Source organism: Cucurbita pepo, chromosome LG07, assembly GCF_002806865.2.
Source record: "Cucurbita pepo subsp. pepo cultivar mu-cu-16 chromosome LG07, ASM280686v2, whole genome shotgun sequence".
Taxonomy (NCBI): domain Eukaryota; kingdom Viridiplantae; phylum Streptophyta; class Magnoliopsida; order Cucurbitales; family Cucurbitaceae; genus Cucurbita; species Cucurbita pepo.
The window spans coordinates 8401676-8427721 of NC_036644.1; the positions used below are offsets into that span (position 1 = coordinate 8401676).

The 26046-nt window shown below is 38.7% G+C and overlaps 4 protein-coding genes across 6 annotated transcripts; 1 reads left to right on the forward strand and 3 right to left on the reverse strand.

Annotated features, from left to right (window-relative positions):
• Positions 1-1812: 1812 nt before the first annotated feature.
• On the reverse strand, positions 1813-6623 carry LOC111799105 (cysteine synthase-like). Of its 3 annotated transcripts, none has more exons than XM_023682508.1 (11): positions 6520-6623; positions 5818-5873; positions 5612-5721; positions 5097-5154; positions 4745-5008; positions 4530-4667; positions 4381-4432; positions 3967-4046; positions 3199-3258; positions 2953-3033; positions 1813-2126 (listed from the first exon to the last, which is right to left on the reverse strand). In XM_023682508.1, the coding sequence occupies exons 2-11, from the start codon at positions 5857-5859 to the stop codon at positions 2034-2036; spliced, it is 978 nt and encodes a 325-aa protein (XP_023538276.1). In that variant the 5' UTR covers positions 5860-5873; positions 6520-6623; the 3' UTR covers positions 1813-2033. The 3 variants fall into 3 exon arrangements, with proteins under 3 accessions (XP_023538276.1, XP_023538275.1, XP_023538277.1); XM_023682507.1 differs by lacking the exon at positions 6520-6623 and adding an exon at positions 6355-6513; XM_023682509.1 differs by lacking the exon at positions 6520-6623 and adding an exon at positions 6278-6300.
• Positions 6624-8757: 2134 nt separating this feature from the next.
• On the forward strand, positions 8758-10316 carry LOC111798185 (probable transcription factor At3g04930). The gene has a single exon (XM_023681191.1). The coding sequence runs from the start codon at positions 9059-9061 to the stop codon at positions 10223-10225; it is 1167 nt and encodes a 388-aa protein (XP_023536959.1). The 5' UTR covers positions 8758-9058; the 3' UTR covers positions 10226-10316.
• A 1431-nt stretch (positions 10317-11747) lies between these two features.
• On the reverse strand, positions 11748-13448 carry LOC111798000 (40S ribosomal protein S24-1-like). Its single transcript, XM_023680932.1, has 5 exons — positions 13255-13448; positions 12780-12821; positions 12246-12416; positions 12078-12164; positions 11748-11992 (listed from the first exon to the last, which is right to left on the reverse strand). Exons 1-5 carry the CDS (start codon positions 13324-13326, stop codon positions 11951-11953), a joined length of 414 nt encoding a protein of 137 aa, XP_023536700.1. The 5' UTR covers positions 13327-13448; the 3' UTR covers positions 11748-11950.
• A 5432-nt stretch (positions 13449-18880) lies between these two features.
• On the reverse strand, positions 18881-24158 carry LOC111798577 (probable serine/threonine-protein kinase WNK9). Its single transcript, XM_023681817.1, has 7 exons — positions 23857-24158; positions 23739-23776; positions 23381-23608; positions 23048-23268; positions 20511-20668; positions 19998-20412; positions 18881-19930 (listed from the first exon to the last, which is right to left on the reverse strand). The coding sequence occupies exons 1-7, from the start codon at positions 23929-23931 to the stop codon at positions 18969-18971; spliced, it is 2097 nt and encodes a 698-aa protein (XP_023537585.1). The 5' UTR covers positions 23932-24158; the 3' UTR covers positions 18881-18968.
• Between the last annotated feature and the right edge of the window lie 1888 nt (positions 24159-26046).

The window sequence follows — 26046 nt, forward strand, 5'->3', positions numbered from 1 at the left end:
CTAATAGTGTAGAAATATATCTAATAATGTTTGTATTATTTCTTAAATGATATTCGTAGCATTTGAAGTTTTATTTATTATTACTACTAGAGAATGAATAGGGTTAAGCATCTTCCTCTAAACCTTCTCTAGTCTTTACTCTCCTCGTAAAGTTTCGGTAGTCTGGGTGACCTTCTCGAGGCCTCACTCTTTTCATAAAGTCTTGTTAGCTTAAATGACCTTCTCGAGACTTCACTCTCCTCGTAGAGTCTCGTTAGTATGAACGGATGTGAAAATGAAGAATAAGGATGTAACGGTCTAGATCCATCGCTAGCAAATATTGTCCTCTTTCGGCTTTCCCTTTCAGGCTTTAAAACGCGTCTGCTAGGGGAAGGTTTCCCCACCCAACCAATGTGGGACGTCACAATCCATCCCCCTTCTAGGCCTAGTGTCCTTACTGTGGCACACCGTTGGAAACCCAACCAAATATGAGACATCACAATCCATCCCCCTTATGGGCCCAGTGTCCTTACTGTAGGTTGGGACATCACAATCCATCCCCCTTCTGGGCCTAGTGTCCTTACTGTGGCACACCGTTGGAAACCCAACCAAATATGAGACATCACAATCCATCCCCCTTATGGGCCCAGTGTCCTTACTGTAGGATGGGACATCACAATCCATCCCCCTTCTGGGCCTAGTGTCCTTACTGTGGCACACCGTTGGAAACCCAACCAAATATGAGACATCACAATCCATCCCCCTTATGGGCCCAGTGTCCTTACTGTAGGACACCGTCTCATGTCTACTCCCTTTGGGGAACAGCCTCCTTGTTGACACATAGTCCGGCCTTTGGGGAACAGCCTCCTTGTTGACACATAGTCTGGTGTCTGACTCTGATACCATTTGTAACAGCCTAGATCCACCATTAGTAGATATTGTCCATTTTGGGCTTCCCCTTAAGGCTTTAAAACGCGTTAGGGGAAGGTTCCATACCCTTATAAAGGGTGTTTTGTTCTCCTCCCCAATCAATGTGGGACATTACAAATGATTAGACCCCTTTAGCTCTCTCTATCAGGGACGAGACATGAGTGAGCTTCAACCGAAAAATATAAAGACTTTTGAGAACAAATATTGAATCTGAATAAAAAATAAGATAAAATCGAGTCTAGTAAATTAAAATATTTTTTATAAAATAAAAAAGATAACAATGTTCTTATTATTTTATTTTTATGATTTTAATTATTTAAAATTGATATAGTTCTTTTTAGCCTACTTTAAAAAGGATCATTTTATTTTTTATTATTTAAATCAAAATGTTTAAAATATCCGATGACTCGAAAAATCAAATAAATCCAAACCGTGTTAGATTAACAACTTATTTGAACCGGGTTGTTTATGAATTCCCCAAAAATCAGTTTAGTTGAACCAACCGAACTCAAAATTTATTCTTATTAAAAAAAAACGACATAACTATATATACATATATTTATTATAATTTTATTTAATTTCATAATTATTTATTTTCTATCAAATATATATTGAAAATAAATTGCCAATCTTAATTATCCGTTTGAAATAAATAAACATATATCGTATAAAAAATCAAAATTTTAGAAACATAACCCAAAACCCAATTCAATGTTTTATAGTTGACTTCGGCTCATTAATTAATAAGGGTTCGAATAATTATGTTGGGTCAGAAAAAAATGTCGAACCCCGACTCAACCCGAGCCAAGAACTCTCTTGCATGTTTTATTGCAAATCCGTTCTAATAAAATTTATCGAAAGTATATAGACCAAAATGTTAATAAAATCACAGTCCGTGAAAGGTTGAACGGTTCGAAATTCTCCAAAAGCCAATTTCTTATTTTCTCACATAAAACTAAATCAATTATACTCATTCGATACATAAAAGCCAAGTTCTTATTCTCAGTAGCATCTATGTGTTCATTCACTAAAACTAAGAAACCAGAAAGGAAGAACAAGTCTGAGACTCGGGAAACGTTCAATTGGCTGGCTCCGTTTGAAGCAACGATACATTGTGTAAACTCTCATGGCTCGAAAACCATATTCTCGGTCTCTTGTTTCACAGACTCGAACAACACAGTCGAGAGGTATCGTTCTCCGAAGCTCGGGAAGATCACCTGTTCAAATTTCCAAAACTAAGATTAGTTAGACGGTCTATAACCCCCCCAGATCCACCGCTAGTAGATATTGTCCTCTTTGGGCTTTCCCTTTCGGGCTTCCCCTCAAGGCTTTAAAACGCGTCTGCAAGGGGAAGGTTTCCACACCGTTATAAATGGTGGTTTGTTCTCCTCCCCAACCAATGTGGGACATCACAATGCACCCCCTTCAGGGCCCAGCATTCTCGCTAGCACTCTTACCTTCCTCCAATCGAACCGCCCCTAAATCCACCCCCCTTTGGGGCCCAGCGTCCTTACTGGCACACTGCCTCGTGTCTACCCCCTTCGGGGAACAGCGAGAAGGCTGGCACATCGCCGATGTCTGGCTCTGATACCATTTGTAACGCCCCAGATCCACCGCTAGCAGATATTGTCCTATTTGGGCTTTCCCTTTCGGGCTTCCCCTCAAGGCTTTAAAACACGTCTGCTAGGGGAAGGTTTCCACATCCTTATAAATGGTGGTTTGTCCTCTTCCCCAACCAATGTGGGACATCACACAGTCATTCTTACTTCTTGTAAGTTATAGGTTTAAATTCTCGTTCCTAGGTACAATGTTATATTCACTCGGTGAGTCTATTTTCCATCGCTGAAGTTTCCCGAGCTCCCTAGAACTCACTCTTGTTCGTTTTTGTGTTGAAAAAAATCCTTAAAAGCTATTTCAATTGTTAAAACATATGTAGTTTTTTTTGTTCTTCAGCACATCAATATCTATCATAGAAGAATTAATGTATGGAAACAAGCTAAAGCAGTGTAATGCTACAATATGAGAAAGAAAAGGAACGCTTACAACAATAAGCTTTCCAGCATTTTCTGGTCTCTTTGCAACCTTAATTGCAGCGGCCGCGGCAGCACCAGATGATATACCGACCTACACGTAGACGACATTGTCATATCATAGCATAGCATAACGAACCAAAAGTGTTAACAATCAGATCTCGAGCCTGATTGGCTCGAATGATTGTGATGAAAAGAGAATCAAATAGCATTGGAAAATGTTTTTTTGATGCCTTATCTTCATTATGTTGCAACGTACCAGTAGACCTTCTTTCAATGCAAGCTGCTTTGCAGTTTCGATGGCTTCTTCACTTGATACCTGCAAACTATTCAAGTCAGAGATGCTTTAAGGTTAGACCAATTATTGGACCAAGCAGATATTGTCCGCTTTGACCCATTACGTAACGCCATCACCTCATGGTTTTAAAACGCGTCTACTAGGGAGAGGTTTCCACACCCTAATAAGGAATGTTTCGTTCCCCTCTCCAGCCGATGTGAGATCTCACAATGCACCCCATCCCTCAGGGGCCCAATGTCCTCGCTAGCATACCGCCCGGTGTCTGGCTCTGATACCATTTATAACAGCCCAAGCCCACCGCTAGCAGACATTGTCTGATTTGGCTCGTTACGTATCGTCATCAGTCTTACGGTTTTAAAACACGTCTACTAGAGAGAAGTTTCCACACCCTTGTAAGGAATACTTTATTTCCCTCTCCAACCGATGAGGAATCTCACAATCCAACTCTCTTGGGGGCCAGCGTCCTCACTGGCACACCATTCGGAACCTAGCTCTGATACCATTCGAGATTGTGAGATCCCGCATCGATTGTGGAGGAGAACGAAGCATTCATTATAAGGGTGTGGAAACCTCTCCCTAACAGACACGTTTTAGAAACTTTTAGGGGAATCCCGAAAGGGAAAACCCAAAGAAGACAATATCTACTAGCGGTGGGCTCGGGCCGTTACAAAGATAGTCACTCACTTCCAATATCTATTGAAAGAAATCTAATAAAAGCTTGATCCTTACTTGAACAACTTCATCCAGCAGAGGGACATCCAAAACTCCAGGGATGAAGCCCGCCCCTATTCCTTGGATTTTATGTGGGCCTGAAAGTTGAAACAAGTTTTCTTTATCAGAAAAAATATGAGAAAACAAAATAAGCTCATCCAGAATTTCCAATAGGCCTAATATTCACATGTAAGGATAACAGCCCAAGCCCAAGCCCACCACTAGTAAAACGTGTTTGCTAGGGAGAGGTTTCCACACCCTTATAACGGGTGTTTCGTTCTCCTCTCCAACCGATGTGGGATCTAACAAGAACACTTGCAACTGCAAGATTATAAAGCAAATAAATTCTAGAAACAAGCCAAACGAGATATCATATCGCCGAAAATATATTATCATTTTCCGGGGGGGTAGAGAAAGGATGTCACGACTCACCGGGCTTTCCTCCAGACAGAATTGCACTTTCAACCGGTTCTACACCATATAACTAACCATAAAAGGGAAGAAATCACATCAGCAACCGTGTACGGTTGTCTCAGATAACAGCAGCAATGCAAGAGTTCAGATGATTAGAAATAACAAACCTTAATAGAAGGATTTTGTTCTTTGAGATACCTCCCTGCACCGGTTACTGTACCTCCGGTTCCTATACCAGAGACGAGAGCATCGACCTTCCCACCTGAACCACTCCAGATTTCTGGACCAGTAGTCTCATAATGGATCTGAAAAAACATGAAAATATTACATAAATCTCTTAAACGTAAAATGATGTTTCACGTTGAATTGACTCGGAGGATACCTTTGGGTTAGCAGGGTTTTCAAATTGCTGAAGGATGTATGAATCTGGCGTCTTTGCTTTTATTTCTTCGGCCTTCTGAACGGCTCCTTTCATCCCTCGAGCTGGATCTGTGAGAATCAGTTCAGCTCCAAAAGCTCGAAGAATAATTCTTCTTTCGAGACTCATTGAGGCAGGCATGGTGATTATAAGTTTGTAACCCTTGGCAGCAGCAATGAAAGCCAAGCCTATACCAGTATTACCACTGGTAGGTTCAATCAAGACACTCTATGAAATGAAAAAGAAAAGTGAATAAACCAACAAAAATATAACGCCGTTTTGTTTAGATTTCGAAAAGACGATTCTAAATTGTAACCTTCCCCGGAGTGATAAGACCATTTTCCTCTGCATCTGATATCATGCTATAGCCAATCCTGAAAGGAAAGAAATATCTTTCTCATCACAATTTATCAAAATTACTATAACGATCCAGGCCCACCGCTAGCAGATATTGTCATCTTTGGGCTTTCCCTTTCGGGCTTCCTCTCAAGGCTTTAAAACGTGTCTGCTAGGGAAAGGTTTCCACACACTTATAAAGGGTGTTTTGTTCTGCTCCCCAACCAATGTGGGACATCACAATTACATTCTAAAAGTACAAATCCAATTACAAAGAAACAACAAGAAGCATATGAACAAGTAAATAAATAGATGTGTTCTTTCATTTTCTTAATGAAAGATGGTTTTCCAAAAGAAAGTAAATAATAAAGAACACGAGTAAATAAACGAACACACTGACACGGTGCTTCTATGTTCACTTGTGGCAAGAAAATGCTCACTACCCAAATTTTAAGGCCAAATTTTGGATCATTAGAATTTAAAAACAAAAACTACCTATCTTTGACACTGGAGCAAGGCTCCATCATCTCCAACTTGGCAGCAACCCGGGCCACGCAGCCATCAACAACACGGTTGAGATAAACAAGCGGTGTTTTACCGATCAGCTGTAAGTTTTAAGATACGAAACATGTATGAAATGAGTTAAATCAATCATTCAATGCACAGGAGAAAAAAGAGGCAAAGGAAGGCTAGTGGCTTACTTCAGTAACATCTTTAGCTATTGAAGATTTTGCATCAACCATTTTGAGCAACAAACCTACAGATGAAAACATAATCAGAAATCAGCAAATCAAAGCAAATATATTTCAATCAAACAACATGTTTCAGTATCATTACAGTTCTTGGCACAAAATTAAAAGAAATGAACTCCCCACTTCTCTAAACTGTTGAATAATTGAGATTCAGAGAACAGAACATAAAAACACAATTCAAATGATTTTGATCTTCCTAATATGGTATGTTCCAATCAGATCACACAATCCATACTCCAATAAGTATGAAGAAACTCGTTTTAGAGCCTCAAAACGAGTAAAAAGTTCAACCAAATTCCAAAACGAACAGAGATTCTTTCAATCAGCCAATCCATTCACAAATTCATAGAACAAAACAGGTTCGAGGAAAATATAAAGCAGAAAAACAAGGTGATCCAAGAAATCCGACCCAAAAACCATGGAAATTACATAAGAAATCCATAATGAAAACAGAAAACAGAGAAATCCATCAGAAATAAAACCAACCGAGAGAGATTTTTCACAAGAAACAGTCGAGATGTTGATGATTTCCACAGTAAAATGATGATCCAATTCCCAGAAGTTGCTCGAAAACAACAATAATGATGAAAATGGAAAGAAACCGATGAAAAGAATATGAAAATGACAGGTAATCGAGCTCGAAACTCTCACCAGTAGACGAAATGCCAAATGGGGTTTGATTTTTCTCGATTTACACACAAACGGATGAACAGCACAGCGAAGAAATGCCGGGCCGAAGGTGCATACGAGGGGAAAAGGCTAAAAAATAACATAAAACAAAAAACAAAAAAACAAAAAAACAAAAAAAAACAAAAAAAAAAAAAAAAAAAACAAAAAAAGGATAATAATAAATTATTCGATTCTCTAAATTAATTATCTTTAAAATATTCCTAATTCTCAATAATATTCTTAAATTAAACAAAAAAAAAAAACCCTTAAATTAAAAAACTCTAAAATATTTTTACTTAAAAATAAAAAATAATTAAAAAAAAGACCATTTAACTTTTCAAATACCTCTAAATAAAATACTTTAATTATTTATTAAAAAAATAAAATAACTGAGATCGTCTAAAAAATATTCATAAACTTTAAAAGAATGACTAATATTTTTAAAAATTTAAAGAATTTTATATTAATATTAAAAAACTTTAAAATTATATATTTTTTTGTATTAATGTTAATTTTCAAAATTATTGGGTACTTTTTAACCTGATATTAATTAAAAAAAATTATTTTTTTTTAATTAAAGAGTATTAATAAAAAAAATTTAAGTTTAATGGTATTTTTTTAAAAAAATACCTTAACTTTCCATAGAAAACTAACCTAAATTTATTCCGTGAAAGTTTAGTAATATTTTTATTAATTTAGCCTAAAAAAGGACCGTTAGATAAATCCTAAAATAAAATTATATTTATAAAAAAGTTGGAAATAGATTTATAATGAATTAAATATGACTAAAATACGGTTGTTGCCGGACGTGGTTGCCTACCATAATTCCATGATCGCGCATAATACACGATCGTGCAATTATAGCATGTGATCACACGAGCTATGCAACTATAGTGAACAGTCATACTTTGGTATATTTTTTTCAATATATAATTTATTTTATATATACAATCACTAATCGATTTTTTTTTTTTCTATTCATGCTTATAAACTCTTGAGAATTTTTTTTAACTAAATCTATACCGAAAAAAGGTATGTACGTTTCCACTAAATTACTTAATTTCTCAATGTCAACTCTTTTGTCCCGAACCATTTTAGTTGCAACTCAACACAAGCATGGATTCGGGTTTGTTATTTCAACTGCATGCTAGCACGAAAGTTCTCGACACTAATCTCCGTCACTAGTGTAGGACTCCTTCTAACAATCCTCAACAGTATGCCAGTTTCGTACACCCACGTGCATTAATCCGACTACAAAATCTATATCTTCATATGATAAAAGGAGAGCAAAGTTTTTTTTTTTTTTTCTTTTTAATAAGAGCAGGGATGCAATAAAATGATTACAATCTCGACAATTAGACAAATCTAGCATTCCAACTCGCTGACTAGCAAATATGGCTGCCTTGAAAAAATGCATGAAAAAAAAGAACATATTAATTCGTTTGTATAGGTAATGAGAGCTACATAAACTCGTGTTACATAATCTTAGATTCACGAAACATTTTATATAAACCAATTTGAGCATAACTCAATTTATCCTACGTTATAAAAGATGTTCATATGACTCAATAACACGACCAACTTGGACTACTCAATTTATAAAAAAAAAAAGTCACTTATTCCTCCATCTGTCATATGAGTTTCATATAGGAATTTGTTCTATAAGGCATAATGGACTCAATGGAGCTTCTTTTCATGGCGGGAACAAGTTATGATAGAATACGTCTTGTTTATTTCGATGAAATGGGCGGAATGGCTATTCCAATTCCAAAAATATTTACGACTTTTAGTATCTTATCGATGGCTTCCCTTGCATTGCCGGGTATGAACGGTTTTGTTGCAGAATTAATAGTCCAATAAAAATCCCACGTCCGCTAACAATCAAGGAACAATATCTCCATTGATACGAGGCCTCTTGGGAAGCCCAAAGCAAAACCATGAAAGTTTATGCTCAAAGTGGGACAATATCATACCATTGTGGAGAGTCGTGTTCATCTAAAAGTTGCTTAGGTCACCGACTCGAAATTTCTAATTGGTCCAAAACGGTCCAAAACGTTTTTCTAATCAAACCCGTGCACGCCCTAATAATAATAAAATTAAAAACCTATGTTTGGGAAGATTTCAAATAAGAACAATAATAAAAAAAAAAAGGTAGAATTTATGAGGATTTGCAGCTAAAATTGGCGTAATTCCAATCACAATATAATGATGTATTTCCATTGGGAGGTTTTTCTTTATCAGTTAAATTTTCTATTAAATTGCACAATTTCAAACAGAAAATAAGAACAATAATCAAACACTTGTACAATACCTAACCATTTGTGACCAGCAATATAGGAACTATTCATATCCTTAAATTCTATCCCAAAATCCTCAAAATCAATTGAAATCAATGGAAAGAAATGAGAGAATTTGATGATTACCTCTAGAACCAGGCGAAAAACTCGATCAATTGTTCTTCTGCAGATTACAAAACCCGGAATTGAACCCCAATCTTCCATTTGTTTGAAGAAATTTCATCATGACATGGCCGCTTTCTGGTTGGATTTTCTCTTCTTCTTCCTCCTCCTCCATGGAAGAAGACCAAAATTCTCAACCCTCCGATGAACATGGAGTCTCTGATGATGAACCTGGAACGCCGCTGAATGAGGAGGACGAGGAATTCCAGGCAGATTCTTACGGAGAAGATGCACAAAACGATGGAGAAAACGCCGCGGTTTCGGATGGCGTTTCCGATGAAACAGACGCCGCGGATTTACGTCAATCTAAAACCAATAGTTTCTCTCCGATTGACGATCGTATTCCGTCTGTGATCGCTATCCCTGCCAATGCACCGAACAATATCGTTACCGTTGCTGTTCCGCCACGGCGGAGAGTCACTGTCTGGACCAATGAAGATGAAATCCAGCTCTTGCGTGGTTTTCTTGAGTTTGCGTCGGAGAATCGAATTTCTCCCCATCGTCTTCAGCAGCAAGATGCCGCTGCGTTCTATCGTAGGATCAAACCGAAAATTCAGCTTTGTTGCGGTAAGAATCAATTACTCGACAAGCTTCGGAGATTGAGAAGGAAGTACCAAATCACTTCGAATAAGATCGATTGCGGCGAGAAACCGGCCTTCAAAAGCCTCCACGAGCGATCGACCTTCGACATTTCGAGAAAAATTTGGGGCCGAAATTCCGGCAAAAAGCAAACGTCGGTAGAAGATAGCATTCTAGACGAAGTCCTCGCGGACATTAATCCTAACTTCATCGAAATCCAGGTGAAAACAGAGAACCTCGAAGAAGACGAATCCGAAGAGCGAGAAGATTATCAGCAATTAACAAAACGGCGACGCACGGCATATCTCTCTGGTGAAGCGAGCAATTCGAACGAGATTCCGGCAAGGACGAACAGTATAGTCGACGATATCGGAAAAATTTCAGGATTGGTTGAGGAGGTGGCGAGGGGATGCCTGTCGCCGTTATTCAAGGAGTTGATTAGTAACGGATGGCCGCCGGTTGGACTCGCCGGGAGGATTCCAAATTGCGGCGGGGGAGAGGCCGGGGAGGAGCGATGGCGGAAGCAGCAAGAGTTGGAAATGGAGGTTTATTTGAAGAGATTGGAATTGGTGCAGGAAGAAATTAGGGTTTCATTAGAACAGTTGAGATCAAAGGAAGAAGAAAGTAAAAATAACGATAATAATGGCTAAATTACAATGTTTAACAATGTAATTTACAATCTTAACCTTATAACTTGTACAGTACATGTGTTTATATATTCATTGGACATAATTTGGATAATTGGATATGAAGAATAATGAACGTATTTGAGTGCAATCCAATTTCAGGTTGGATTCAATTGGTGTCCCAAGTAACTTTGTAATCCAACTCAATCTCGTACCTCTTCAAAGTCGCGGGTTGGATTCAATTGGTGTCCCAAGTAACTTTGTAATCCAACTCAATCTCGTACCTCTTCAAAGTCGTGATATTGACACAATCAACATTAAAGAAACTCAAAACCCGTATTCACTTTTAGCCCAACTTTGTGGTTTTGGGTTGGATTCAATTGGTGTCCCAAGTAACTTCGTAATCCAACTCAATCTCGTATGTGATATTGACACAATCAGCATTAAAGAAACTCAAAACCCGTATTCACTTTTAGCCCAACTTTGTGGTTTCGGGTTGGATTCAATTGGTGTCCCAAGTAACTTCGTAATCCAACTCAATCTCGTACCTCTTCAAAGTCGTGATATTGACACAATCAACATTAAAGAAACTCAAAACCCGTATTCACTTTTAGCCCAACTTTGTGGTTTTGGGTTGGATTCAATTGGTGTCCCAAGTAACTTCGTAATCCAACTCAATCTCGTACCTCTTCAAAGTTGTGATATTGACACAATCAGCATTAAAGAAACTCAAAACCCGTATTCACTTTTAGCCCAACTTTGTGGTTTCGGGTTGGATTCAATTGGTGTCCCAAGTAACTTCGTAATCTAACTCAATCTCGTATCTCTTCAAAGTCGTGATATTAACACCATTAGCATTAAAGAAACTCACACCTCGTATTCACTTTTAGCCCAACTTGGTGGTTTCGGGTTGGATTCAATTGGTGTCCCAAATAATTTAATTCAACTCAATCTCGTACCTCTTTAAAGTCATGATATTGACACGATCAGCATTAAAGAAACTCAAACCCCATATTCACTATTCACTTTTAACCCAACTTTGTGATTTCATAAAACCTCAACAAGGTTTACCTTCGTCAACCAAATATCGGGCGGAATCCAAACTTGTTCGACCACACACATCGAGACACAACATCACATTTCATTGTCATTTTAATCCACAACAGATGTGTCCGGTTCATTTTCATTTTGATCCCCAACAGAAGGGTCCAAGTTATTGTCATTTTAATCCCCAACGGGTATCCAATCCAAGTTATTGTCATTTTAATCCCCAACAGGTATCCAAGTAAACAAAGACAAATGCTTCCCAATACATGGGACAACATCACAATTGTTACAAACATTAAACTTTCTTTTATCTTTCTAAAAGTAAGATAGAGTTGAGTCGTAAACCTATTTAGGAATTGGTTGGATTGACATAACTGATTGAAGAATCTATCCCGAGCCAACCTTTATGATTTAAATTTTGAAGACATGAAATATCCCACAAAACAATTTTTCATAATCTACCAACTATGAACAAACCTCAAATGGGTCAGCCAAGAGATGGAAAAACAAGGAAATATATTAACTGTAACGTCAAAAATGTTGAACAAGTTTTGATATCACTAGTCACCAACAACCAAATCACTGATTAACATAATAACTTCATTTAGGAGTAATAAAACGAAAACTAAAAGAGACTATTAAAAAGAAAGCAACCCAATTCTGCAGACGATCCTTGGTGATAAGCACAAAACTCCAGCATCCTCATTTCTTCTTTCCTGCCTTGGCAGCATCTGAAGCCTTGGTCTGTTAAAAAGACATCAACCAGTGGTAAATAGTAATGTTTCATCATTCGAGATCTCGTCGACTAGCTATGAATGTTTTTACTTACCTTCTTAACTCCACGGATTTTCTTGGCCCTGTTCTTCCTTTCCTTCATTTGCTTTCTTGACTTCTCTACCTTGGTGTCAAGTCCGTTCTGAAACGAGAAAAACGGTTGAGTTTGAGTACTGTCGAGTTTAATTATTGAATTTTGGTTTAGAGGGAGAATGTAAATTACCCTGATAAGCCTGTACTTTGGCTCATACTTCTTGGCATTCTCAACAGAATCATAGATCAAACCGAACCCAGTAGATTTTCCACCACCAAAGTGAGTTCTGAACTTGAAAACAAAGATGGCATTTGGGTCTTTCACGTCGTAGATTCTGCCCAACTTCTCCTTCAGCTCAGCCTTAAGAGCGAGATATAGAAACATATCACATGATGAGCAACATATGTCAAAATGCAAAATAATTACGCATCATGAATGCCAGAACAATACGCCTTAATTTCATAAGCTTTACAGAAAAGTTTAGATGTCACCATTTCAATGAAACTTCGGAAATTACCAAAAGGAGCATGAAGTAAGCAACGAGTGTATAAAAATTAGTATTAGTTATAATGTTCAAGACAATAAGAGGTACCCGATGGAAATAATTGATGAGATTCATGTTGTATTCTAAAGAATTTTGCACATATGAAAGACAATTACTGAAGTAAAATAACATAAATTCGACCAAAAAGCAAAAGGAAATTGAATCGAAAAATGATTTACCTTTGAGACATTGGGTCTGCCTGGGTGAAGAACATCAATGACCTGAAATAAACATGGAACAAACAGGTTATAAACGACTTCAAAATCTCTTCCAACCCCCATCAAAATGTTAAACAAATAGGAGTCTCTGAGCTACCAAGGAACAAAAATCACCAGCCCTAAAGCAACCACGGTCGTCAAAGTGGCAAGCACTAAATACCCTAATCTCCAAGTAATTAAGAAACGAAAAACTTCAGATTCAATTAAACATAAGAGAACCCTTTACAGAGTCAAACAAATGCAACTCATCCACTTCAGTACCACACCAGAATCCACGAACTAACAAACTCCAAACTCAAAAACCAAAAACGAAATAAAAAAAACAAGTTAACATCACCACACAAGAATCAAACGCCACGGGATCACCCAAAAACAAAGCCTAACAGAACAGGAATGCGGAAAGCAAAAACGAAGATGTGCGATCTGAGAAACTTACGAATTGCTTCCTGGAGAGGAGCCTGTTGGTCATGAACTTCCTGGTCCGGATAGTGACTGCCTTGTCCGCCATGACTGAATGTGCCCCGAAGAGGATGGAAAGCTTGAAGCTCTTGGAAGGGCGAAGGCGCAGAGAAACGGCAGCTCTTAACCTGAGTCGGGATGATAAAAAGACGAGATGTCAAAACCCTAGCTGGTTAATAAAGTCATTGATGGGTTAGGGTTTTGGGCTTTTTAAGCTTTTGGGACTGGTTTTTAGTGTTCTAATTGGGCCCAAAAGTTGTTGGATCTTATTTTGGGCTTTTCATAATTGCTTAAGGCTTTGTGATTTTGAAGCTCTTGGGCCTCGTTTTCATCGTTCTAATTGGGCCCAAAAGTTACTGGACCACAAATTTTTGGGCTTTTTATTTCCTATGGGCTTTTCAAAATCAGTTAGGGCGTTAGCTTTAGGGCCTCGTATTTTTGGGCTTTTTATTTTCTATGGGCTTTTCAAAATGGGTTTGGGCTTTTGGATTTCAAAGCTTTTGGGCCTGAAAGTTAATGGACCTCATATTTTTTGGGCTTTTATTTTCTATGGGCTTGGGCTTTTGAATTTCGAAGCTCTTGGGCCTCGTTGTCATTGATCTAATTGGGCCCAAATATTAATGGACCTCATATTTTTGGGCTTTTTATTTTCTATGGGCTTTTCGAAATGGGTTTGGGCTTTTGGATTTCGAAGCTTTTGGGCCACGTTTTCATTGATCCTATTGGGCCCAAAACTTATTGGACTTCATATTTTTGGGCTTTTTATCAATGGATTTGGGCTTTTAAATTTTGAAGCCTTTGGGCCTCGTTTTCATTGATCTAAATGGGCTCAAAAGTTATTGGACCACATATTTGGGCTTTTTATTTCCTATGGCCTTTTCAAAATGGGTTTGGGCTTTTGGATTTTCAAGCTTTTGGGCCTTATTTTCATTGATCTAATTGGGCCCAAAAGTTATTGGACCTCATATTTTTCGGCTTTTTATTTCCTATGGGCTTTTCAAAGAGTTTTGAGCTTTTGATTTCGAAGCTTTTGGGCCTCGTTTTCATTAATCTAATTGGGCCCAAAAGTTGTGGACCTCATATTTTTGGGCTTTTTATTTCCTATGGTGTTTTCAAATGGGTTTGGGCTTTTGGATTTCGAAGCTTTTGGGCCTCGTTTTCATTGATCTAATTGGGCCCAAAAGTTATTGGACCTCATTTTTGGGCTTTTCAAAATGGGTTTGGGCTTTTGGAATTTGAAGGTTTTGGGCCTCGTTTTCAATGATCTAATAGGGCCCATAAGTTATTGGACCTCATATTTTTGGGGTTTTTATTTCCTATGGGCTTTTCATAATTATTTTGTGGTAATATCTAAAAAGATATTTACAACTGGAAAATAAAAAAACTAGAATTATTAATAATTCTGACTATATTTTAGGAGAAGAGAGTGAATAGTTATTTATTTTTTTTCATCTATTTATATCTATGTAGGTCCAATCTAGCGGTCTAATAGGGGAAGGTCCTTAGTTCTCTCCCGAACGAATGCGGGATATCACAATTCACACCCCTTCAGTACCGAGCGTCCTCGTTGACACTCATTCCTTTCTCTAATCGATGTGGGACCCCCACCAAATCCACCTCGCTTCAGGGTCCAACGTTCTTATTGGCACACCGCCTCGTGTCTACTCCCTTCGGGGAACAGTCTCCTCACTGGCACATCACTATTTGTAACGACCCAAGCCCACCGCTAGTAGAGATTGTTGTTTTCGGCTTTCCCTTTCCAACTTCCCCTCAAGGCTTTAAAACGCGTATGCTAGGGAAAGATTTCCACGCCAGACAATGTAATAACTTAAGATCATATCACAAAGTCAACATCCTCGTGATTCTGGTTCTGAAAATTCTCATCTAGCCTACTCTCTTTTTACATCAAGTCCATTATCTAAAAAAGAATGGTCACGATTTTTCTTTCTTAAGTAATTAATAATTATCTTCAATCACATCTAAATTTCTTTTTGAAAAAATTATTAAGTAGATAAGTACGTGATGTAATATTTAATACTATTAATAACATTTTTTTTTATAATAGTAACAGAATATTGAAAGAATGAATATTTTTGGAGTTTATCTTAATAATAATTATTATTATAAAAAATTACCAAAAAACAAAATTAATATTTTTTAATACATGATATAATTATTAAAATTAATAATAATTATAATCGAAGAGAGTTGTAAGGAATTTGATTTTGTGAGGAATATAAAAGAATATTATTTTTCCTTTTGAAAGTTATAAAGTAAAAGAATTTTAAAGGTAATCCACCTCTCAAAATTAAATTAAATTAAATTAAATAATAAATAAAATAAATCCACTATTTTGACCCAATCTTCTTATTCAAATATTATATACTATTTTAATTATAAAAATATATTAGAATGGTTTTAGTTAAGGTCACAATCCCACTCACTTTGATGCAGCGGACTTGCGATTGTGCGACACTCAATTTCCAACAACAAATGAGTTAAGCCTATTCGTTCTTGCGTCGCCTACAGCCAAGCGACATATGCTCGAATCTCTGGCCTCGGTTTAAGAAAAGAGTTTTAGAAAACGGGGGCAGAGAGATTATGATTCAAGAACTCGACTAATCTGGACTATCTAACCTGAACTATAAATATTGGGTTTGGTTAGACTTTTTTCTGTTTGGGTTAGGTTAAATTTTTTAAAAACTAAAAATTCGAGTCGGTTTACGGGTTAACATTTTTTTTGTTTGGTCAACTTGACCCACCCGAAAATTAGTTAACAACCCAACCTGCCCTGTCATACTTAGAAATTAAAAAAACTTGACAACTCAACCCAACCCAACCCGAAAATAGAGTCGAGTATCTTTGGGCATTTGACAGCGGTGCGGTGGTGGAACGTGCATGGTGGGGTAGAGTCGAGTGCGCTCGGGCGTGCAACATGAGCCACGTTGAGCACGAAATGTTATAACGTTGCCTCCTAATTTGGGCTGGCTTAAGGGTGAATGATGACTGGTACGATGACGAAACCTTGTTGAGTACAGGACGTTGTGGTGTTGCCTTCGAGTGTTGGGTTGGGTTATGAACTCTATTAGGCTGCTCGTTTCACCGACCTAACTAACTCGAAATTTCCAATTAGTTAAAAAATAATTCTCCCAATGACTTTTTTTTTTTTTTTTTTGGGGATGATATNAGAAAAAAAAAACTTTCATTTTCCACGTAAGATGGTCAATGATAAAAGTCCAACGCGGGGAAGAATAATTTTTAATTAAATTATTTTAAAATGAGATTTTTTCCATTATAATAACTTTTTTTGGCGTGAAAAGAAAAAAAATTACATTTTTTAAAATAAAATGGTCAAATAAACTAAATTAAAAATAAGGTAATTGGGTCAAATTTATTAATTACTTAATAATTATAAAAAGTATTCTTTTTCATTTTTTAAATAATTTAATTAATGGCTTGAAAAGTTAAAGGTATTATTTAATTAAGATTTGATCTAAAGTACATGATTATTATCTTTAATCAATAATTAATTTAGATATTGAACCTTCCCCATGGCTTCCTTTTTAAAGTTATATGATATGGTCCTTATTATAAAATAAAGTTAATATCATATTATTATAAATATTTATTTTTTATGTGACAATAAGCCAAGTAAACTAGCAAGCTAGCGTGTAAAGCCGACACTAAATTTCCGTACAGCTAACGACATAATCAAAGTTATCACGATCACGTCTCTTTTTTAAACCACAATTATAATTTGGGACGATATGCTTTTTTTAATGATTGAAATATAAAATCAGTAACGTTTATAGGATGAATGGACGACTTTTTTCACATCTGTGATATTTCTATGACTCGTATCACGAGACAACTTTTGGTATCAAAAAATAAATACAACGTGTAACGGCCCAAGCCCACCAAGAGCAGATATTGTTCTTTTTGGGTTTTCCGTTTTGGGTTTTCTCTCAAGATTTTTAAAATGGGTCTGGCACGAAAAGTTTGAATACCCTTACAAAGAACGTTTCGTTCTCCTCCCCAACTGATGTGGGATCTCATGACCCAACGTCCTCGCTGACACTCGTTCCTCTCTCAAATTGATGTGGGATCTCACAATCCACCCCCTTTTGGGGCTCAGCGTCCTCGCTGGCATACCACCTGGTGTCTACCTCCCTTCAGGGTTCAGCCTCCTCGTGCCCAGTATTTGGCTTTGATACCATTTGTAACGGTCTAAGCTCACCGCTAACGGATATTGTCCTCTTAAGGTTTTTCCTTTCAGGGTTCCCCTCAAAGTTTTTAAAACGCGTCTGTTAGTGAGAGATTTCCACACCCCCGTAAAAAAAATGTTTTGTTCTCCTCTCCGGCTGATGTGAGATCACATACAATGCATATACAATATATCATGAACGAGTGGAACGGGTGATTATCATTTACAATTTTGAGCTCACGATTTTGAAAGCGGCTCGTGAGACCGTGAGGATAGCTTGTCGTGATTGTCATCGTCAATCGACTTTATGTTTCTTTACGAATTAGGATTCTTATTATCATGTGTGAGAGAGGTAATGCAAAGTGCTCCAAAGTGTAAATGAGGTCATTATGTGGACCATACACAAAAGGTGGAATGATCTTGTAAAGTGATGTGGATAAACGTTGGGAGGAGAAAAGTGTGTGCATGGCCACATAAAAAAAGGAAGCAATACAAAAGCATAGCACTTTTTAACCTAAAACGAAACACAATTTCAACTGAAACACTAAAACCGAACACGATTTCAGCTTTGACTTGTGAGATCTCACGTCGGTTAGAGATGGAAATGAAGCATTCTTTATAAGGGTGTGGAAACCTCTCTCTAGTATACGCGTTTTAAAACCGTGTGATTGACAGTGATACGTAATGGACCAAAGCGGACAATATCTGCAAACGGTAGAGTTGGGTTGTTGCAAATGGTATCAGAGGCAGACACTAGGCGGTGTGCCAACAAGGACGCTTGGATTGTGAGATCCCACATCGATTGGAGAGGGGAACGAAACAATTCCTTATAATCCTTATAAGGGTGTGGAAACCTCTTCCTAGTAGACGCGTTTTAAAAACGTGAGGTTGTCAGTGATGCGTAACAGGTCAAAACGAACAATATATGCTAGTAGTGAGCTTGAGCTGTTACAAATGATATCAGAGCCAAGTTTCAAACGGTGTGCCAATGAGGACGATGGCGCCAAGGGAGGTGGATTGTGAGATCCCACATCAGTTGTTGAAGAGAACAAAACATTCCTTATAAAGGTGTGAAAACCTCTCCTTAGTAGACACGTTTTAAAACCGTGAGGTTGACGACGATACATAACGAGCCAAATCAATCAACGAGCTCTCAAAACTTTCCCCCTCGGGTAAAATCCAAGGGAAAGAGGTAGAGCTCGAACGTTTTTAAACCAACACAACCCATTGATTCATTCAAGTATATTTACATTATACGATACAAGGATCAGTGAAAATGTCTCGTAAAAGAACGTTTAGCTCACGATTTTACTCGAAAACATACTCCACTTCACAACTCTTACCCGTGAGGCCCGACGTTCTTGCCTCACGACACTCTTTTCCCTACCCTTTCGGTTTCGTTCAAGAAATGGCGAATGTGATATATTTATTTGACTTGTTTTGGTGTATAGAATCCATAAAAGAATACAAGGAGGGACCTTACATTGTTACATATGAACAGCATCAACTGGTAGAGAGATTGCTCTATGAAGAGAGCTTGGAAGCAATGAACCATTACAGGCATTTTTAGCCGTGACAACCTTCTCCACGACAGGCGATTCCACGACCTTCCGAGCGTCTGAACCGTAACAGCTATTACTGATATAAACACGGCTCTCGGTACTATTTCGGTTCGTATCTCGATCAGACCTGTCGAGGGTTTGGTCGTGGCTTACCAGTGTCCCATTCTCCATTTTTTGTTCTTTGAGCTTGTTTAATTCCATTTGGTACTTTGCCTTAATCCATCTCAGTTCTTGCTGGGCATCATTTTCATCGATATCTCGAGGTTCATATAACGAAGGCGTTTCCGAGAAAGAAAGGGAATTCATCAGGTCCCTAAGCGACGTTCTCGTATTAGGAGCGGTTTTACTTTCCATGATTGTTTCTTTAGCATCCGTGACTGTACTTGGTCGATCTGTTTTCTCGTAATCTTCATCCGAGTGGCTATGTCGTGAGCTCATTGAGCTAAGTTCACGGCTTTCGTGACGTCCCCATATTTCAGGATAATTCAAGCTTGATATATTCGGTGCACCCTCTACTGGATGATGCTCGGATTCATCAGCTTGGTACATTATCTCCTCGAAACGACCGTGTATCGAAGCATATCGATGTCCACAACATTGAGCTACGTCCGAGTTTTTTCCGCCAGGATTCCTCAATGAAAGACCATTTGATGAAGCATTGTTGTAAGAAGTAGTAGCACAATTATGACAAGCAAAACGAGGTGTTTCCTCAATTCCCGGACCTGGTCTCCATTCGGGTACCAAGGAAGCGATTTCTCCGTCGATCATATCAGCAATTCTCGTCACGTCTTGATCTGTAATATCTAGCTCCGCTACCATTTCTGTTGCAACGCTTAATGCTGTATCTGTCTCGACATCGAACGGAAAGTAAATGTTCCTAATAAGTCCTGTAAACGAACCGGTTTAGACTCATCATCGGATCGTAACCAAAGTTTTCGAGGAAGAAATTTCTACCTTCTTTATCAGTAATTCTGAGTCTTAAGAAGATGCTACCATCATCTCTCATCTTCCCTTTGATGCTAATATCAACATCTTCAGAATGTTCACCTTCATAATACTCGAAAAGCTCGATTCCATTGGTTTCGTGATCAATCGGATGGTAACCCGATTCACTCGAAGCTTCGAAACTATAGTCATATGGATATCCGTTACAAAAGGAGCTGTCACGTCTTATAAGAGGGCATACATCATCGAATCCTCTCCCGTAATCGACAGGTCTTAGATCATATTCGCCGTTATCGACTTGAAGGAAAGGATCATTCAAAAGCTCTGCTGCCGAGAGTCGAAATGAAACCGATGCTAAACACTTATCGATGAACTGTCGCACTTCGGGATCTTTCACTTTGTACAAGGCGTCTGGTTTTTTCCCCTGAAAACGCACAACATAACGCATTAATCTCGAGCATATGAACACGAACACGAACACGAACACGAGCATCCGAAACACGTTTAGAGAGAGATTCTTACGGATACGACTTTCTTGTAGATCTGAGCAGGATGAGTGCATTCGCTGTATGGATATTCGAACGTTATCATCTCGAGAACGCACATCCCGAATGAGTAAATATCGACTAATTCGTTATATGCTTCTGCATACACTTCTGGAGCCATAAACTCTGGTGTTCCTGTGAATTTATAACACATTATGAAAAACTCTTCCAATTTTACCTACTTTCAAAATAAGAATCATATCTTACGGTCCACCCCCTTGGGCCTAGCGTTCTCGTTGGAACGTTGGCACACTATCTAGTGTCTGGCTCTGATACCATTTGTAACAGCCCAAACCCACCGCTAGCGGATATTGTCCTCTTTGGACTTTTCCTTCCGAGCTTCCCCTCAAGATTTTAAAACGCGTTTGTCAGGGAGAGGTTTCCACACCCTTATAAGAAATGTTTCGTTCTCCTCTCCAACCGATGTGGGATCTCACAATCCACCCCCTTGGGGCCCAACGTCCTCCCTGGCACACCGCCAATGCCTGACTTTGATACCATTTGTAACAGTCTAAGTCCACCGCTAGCAGATATTGTCCTCTTTGGGCTTTCCCTCCCGGGCTTCCCCTCAAGGTTTTAAAACGCGTCTATTAGAGAAAGGTTTCCACACCCTTATAAGGAATGCTTCGTTCCCCTCTCCAACCAATACGCGATCTCACAAGTGGTACTAGAAGCACAAATTCACGTAGGACGTGGGGTTAACAAACCAATAGTTCGAGATAAGCAAACCCACATAACTCACGCTAAACAAATCCAACCCGTAAGCCAAACAACCCCCAAAATGAACAGAGTTTCAAGGGGGACGATAGAGATCGTTCGACACCACAATCACAAGCTACACAAACCCAACTCCAAGACCGAACAATACCGAAACAAACAAAGTTTTCAAAAGCCGAAATCCAAAACCATACCTACACAATGATCAGCATGAGATTTCCTAAGAATAGCAGCAAGTCCAAGATCACCAATCTTAACCTCCCCTTGATTACCATTAACAAAGATATTATCACACTTGAGATCTCTATGGATGATAGGAGGCTCATGGCTATGCAAATAATGAAGCCCCTTCAAAATCTGCCTACACCAATGCTTCACAGCTCTAATATTAACTCGTTTATGCTTCAATCTATACCTAAAGAACAAAACCCCACCAAAATATGACAAAAATCAGTCAAAAAAACAACACCCAGATACCAAAATGACCAGAAATGACTGAAAATCATCCAAGTTCATCAGATACTTACTGTCTAAGAGTACCAGAAGTGAACATTTCAGTAACAAAATTGATGTTTCTATTAGCAATATCAACCCAAGAAGTGTAGAATTTCATGATATTTCTATGTTTCAATGTCTTCAAAAGATGAATCTCACAGTAAAGTCGTTCCAGATCTTCAGGACTTTGCAAGAAATCATAGAGTTTCACTTGATTCCAAGCTACTTCAATTCCATCATACTCATCAAAAGCTCTGTAACTACAAAAACCCAAATGAAGAACAAACGAACAAACGAACAAAAACCCATCAATAATCTTCAAAAGAAGAACAGATTTCCAGAAATTAATGTAATGGGAAGCTCATANTTGTCCTCTTTGGACTTTTCCTTCCGAGCTTCCCCTCAAGATTTTAAAACGCGTTTGTCAGGGAGAGGTTTCCACACCCTTATAAGAAATGTTTCGTTCTCCTCTCCAACCGATGTGGGATCTCACAATCCACCCCCTTGGGGCCCAACGTCCTCATTATAAANCCCTGGCACACCGCCAATGCCTGACTTTGATACCATTTGTAACAGTCTAAGTCCACCGCTAGCAGATATTGTCCTCTTTGGGCTTTCCCTCCCGGGCTTCCCCTCAAGGTTTTAAAACGCGTCTATTAGAAAGAGGTTTCCACACCCTTATAAGGAATGTTTTGTTCTCCTATAGTCTGGACTTTCCCTTCCAAGCTTCCCCTCAAGGTTTTAAAACGGGTTTGTTCGAGAGAGGTTTCCACACCTTTATAAGAAATGTTTCGTTCCCCTCTCCAACCGATGTGGGATCTCACAATCCACCCCCCTTGGAGGCCAGCGTCCTCGTTGGCACACTGCCCAATGCTTGGCTCTGATACCATTAGTAACAGCTCAAACCCACCGTTAGCAGATATTGTCCTCTTTGGGCTTTCCCTTTCAGGCTATACCCCTCAAGGTTTTAAAACGCGTCTATTAGAGAAAGGTTTCCACACCCTTATAAGGAATGCTTCGTTCCCCTCTCCAACCAATACGCGATCTCACAAGTGGTACTAGAAGCACAAATTCACGTAGGACGTGGGGTTAACAAACCAATAGTTCGAGATAAGCAAACCCACATAACTCACGCTAAACAAATCCAACCCGTAAGCCAAACAACCCCCAAAATGAACAGAGTTTCAAGGGGGACGATAGAGATCGTTCGACACCACAATCACAAGCTACACAAACCCAACTCCAAGACCGAACAATACCGAAACAAACAAAGTTTTCAAAAGCCGAAATCCAAAACCATACCTACACAATGATCAGCATGAGATTTCCTAAGAATAGCAGCAAGTCCAAGATCACCAATCTTAACCTCCCCTTGATTACCATTAACAAAGATATTATCACACTTGAGATCTCTATGGATGATAGGAGGCTCATGGCTATGCAAATAATGAAGCCCCTTCAAAATCTGCCTACACCAATGCTTCACAGCTCTAATATTAACTCGTTTATGCTTCAATCTATACCTAAAGAACAAAACCCCACCAAAATATGACAAAAATCAGTCAAAAAAACAACACCCAGATACCAAAATGACCAGAAATGACTGAAAATCATCCAAGTTCATCAGATACTTACTGTCTAAGAGTACCAGAAGTGAACATTTCAGTAACAAAATTGATGTTTCTATTAGCAATATCAACCCAAGAAGTGTAGAATTTCATGATATTTCTATGTTTCAATGTCTTCAAAAGATGAATCTCACAGTAAAGTCGTTCCAGATCTTCAGGACTTTGCAAGAAATCATAGAGTTTCACTTGATTCCAAGCTACTTCAATTCCATCATACTCATCAAAAGCTCTGTAACTACAAAAACCCAAATGAAGAACAAACGAACAAACGAACAAAAACCCATCAATAATCTTCAAAAGAAGAACAGATTTCCAGAAATTAATGTAATGGGAAGCTCATAAAATGCAAGAAATCATGTTCTTACACTGTTTTTGAAGCCCCTTTTCCTAAAATTTCATTATACTGCAAGGAACAACAAAACCCAAAATCATAAAAGGGGAAAAACATGAACACAATAGAGAGAAAGAGATAAGGAAACATACTCTGCCATATCGACCAGTGGGATCAATTTCAACGAATTCAGAGCAATCGGGCTCAAGATCTGAGAAACCATCCATTGTTTTCTTGTGTTCATACAAATTTTTTCAACATCAGAGCTGTTGAATCTTGTTTAATAAGATGGAAATCGAAAAGGGTTGTTCATTAGCTCATGAACACACGCGCTACAAGGAGGAGAGAGAGAGAGAGAGAGGAAGAGAGAGAAGGGGGATTTTATAAAATGAAGCAATATTTGTTTTTGCATAACCCTCTTCGAGTGACTGAGCGGAGAAGATGAAGATTGAAAAAGAAAATTAATTAATTATATAATAATTAATTCAATTAAGAGAGAGAGAGAGAGAGAGGGAGAGAGAAAGCACGTTAATCCACTGGCAGGAACAGTGGCGCCCTTTGAAAGTAGGAAGAAAGAGCCAGCCAGCCAACCACCACTTCCAACAATGTGACAATTATACAAAAATAAATAAATAAATAAATAAAATATTTGTGAAATTACGAATTTAGCCTTTAAATGTAAGTTTTATAATTTTATGTCGTTAAAGAGTGTAGATGCGTTTTAAAAATCTTAAGGTAAAGTTTAAGGAGGATAATATTTGCTAGCGGTGAACTTGGTTGTTACAAAGGGTATTTGAGCTAGATATCGAGCGATGTGCTAGCGAGGAGACTGAGTCTCGAAGGGAGTAGACATTAAGCGGTGTGTTAGTAAGAGTGCCTTGAATATCTATGAGTTGTTATAAAATTGAGAACGTTTGAGGCGGTGTGCCAACAAGGACACTGGATCTTGAAGGGGTGAATTGTGAGATCCTATATTGGTTGGGGAGGAGAACAAAACACCCTATGAAACACCCTTTATAAAAATTTCCATGTTCGAGGCGTAGACACGAGGCAGTGTGCTAGTAAGGACACTGGACCTCGAAGGGGTGGATTGTGAGATCCCACATCGGTTGGGGAGGAGAATGAAAACGCCCTACGAAACACCCTTTATAAGGATTTCCACGTTCGAGATGAAGACATGAGGCGGTGTGCCAGCAAAGATGTTGGACCTCAAAAGAGGTGGATTGTGAGATCTCACATCAGTTGAGGAGGAGAATGAAAACACCCTACGAAACACTCTTTATAAGGACTTCCACGTTCGAGATGAAGACATGAGGCGGTGTGCCAGCAAAGATGTTGGACCTCAAAAGGGGTGGATTGTGAGATCTCACATTAGTTGAGGAGGAGAATGAAAACACCCTACGAAACACTCTTTATAAGGACTTCCACGTTCGAGGCTTAGACATGAGGGGGTGTGCCAACAAGGACGCTCGACCTCAAAGGGGTGGATTGTGAGATCCCACATCGGATGGGGAGAAGAATGAAAACACCCTACGAAACACCCTTTATAAGGACTTCCACGTTCGAGGCGTAGACATGAGAGGGTGTGCCAACAAGGACGCTCGACCTCAAAGGGGTGGATTGTGAGATCCCACATCGGATGGGGAGAAGAATGAAAACACCCTACGAAACACCCTTTATAAGGACTTCCACGTTCGAGGCGTAGACATGAGAGGGTGTGCCAACAAGGACGCTCGACCTCAAAGGGGTGGATTGTGAGATCCCACATCGGATGGGGAGAAGAATGAAAACACCCTACGAAACACCCTTTATAAGGACTTCCACGTTCGAGGCGTAGACATGAGGGGGTGTGCCAACAAGGACGCTCGACCTCAAAGGGGTGGATTGTGAGATCCCACATCGGATGGGGAGAAGAATGAAAACACCCTACGAAACACCCTTTATAAGGACTTCTACGTTCGAGGCGTAGACATGAGGCGGTGTGCCAGCAAGGACGCTGGACCTCAAAGGGGTGGATTGTGAGATCCCACATCGGATGGGGAGAAGAATGAAAACACCCTATGAAACACCCTTTATAAGGATTTCCACGTTCGAGGCGTAAATACGAGGCGGTGTGCCAACAAGGACACTGGACCTTGAAGGAGGTGGATTGTGAGATCCCACATTGATTAGGGAGGAGAACAAAACACCCTTTATAAGAGTCTGGAAACCTCTGCGACCTACAAGACATTATCTACTAGAGGTGGGTTTGGGCTGTTACATTAATTATTCGATATTTTAAACATATTTAATTAATTTTTTAAAAAAATTATGTACAAGTGAAGGACATAATATTTTTTTAA

Excerpts from the sequence above, each read along its gene's own strand:
- LOC111799105 (XM_023682508.1), bottom strand. The coding sequence starts at position 5,859 with ATGGTTGATGCAAAATCTTCAATAGCTAAAGATGTTACTGAA. Across the intron at positions 4,668-4,744 it reads AAAACCCTGCTAACCCAAAG|ATCCATTATGAGACTACTGG; the intron begins GTATCCTCCGAG and ends ATGTTTTTTCAG. Across the intron at positions 4,433-4,529 it reads AACAAAATCCTTCTATTAAG|TTATATGGTGTAGAACCGGT; the intron begins GTTTGTTATTTC and ends TTTTATGGTTAG.
- LOC111798185 (XM_023681191.1), top strand. The coding sequence starts at position 9,059 with ATGACATGGCCGCTTTCTGGTTGGATTTTCTCTTCTTCTTCCTCCTCC.
- LOC111798000 (XM_023680932.1), bottom strand. The coding sequence starts at position 13,326 with ATGGCGGACAAGGCAGTCACTATCCGGACCAGGAAGTTCATGACCAAC. Across the intron at positions 12,165-12,245 it reads CAAAGTACAGGCTTATCAGG|AACGGACTTGACACCAAGGT; the intron begins GTAATTTACATT and ends TTCTCGTTTCAG. Across the intron at positions 11,993-12,077 it reads AAATCCGTGGAGTTAAGAAG|ACCAAGGCTTCAGATGCTGC; the intron begins GTAAGTAAAAAC and ends TCTTTTTAACAG.
- LOC111798577 (XM_023681817.1), bottom strand. The coding sequence starts at position 23,931 with ATGGATGGTTTCTCAGATCTTGAGCCCGATTGCTCTGAATTCGTTGAA. Across the intron at positions 23,777-23,856 it reads CCACTGGTCGATATGGCAGA|TATAATGAAATTTTAGGAAA; the intron begins GTATGTTTCCTT and ends TGTTCCTTGCAG. Across the intron at positions 20,669-23,047 it reads TCATGCTGATCATTGTGTAG|GAACACCAGAGTTTATGGCT; the intron begins GTATGGTTTTGG and ends ATAAATTCACAG.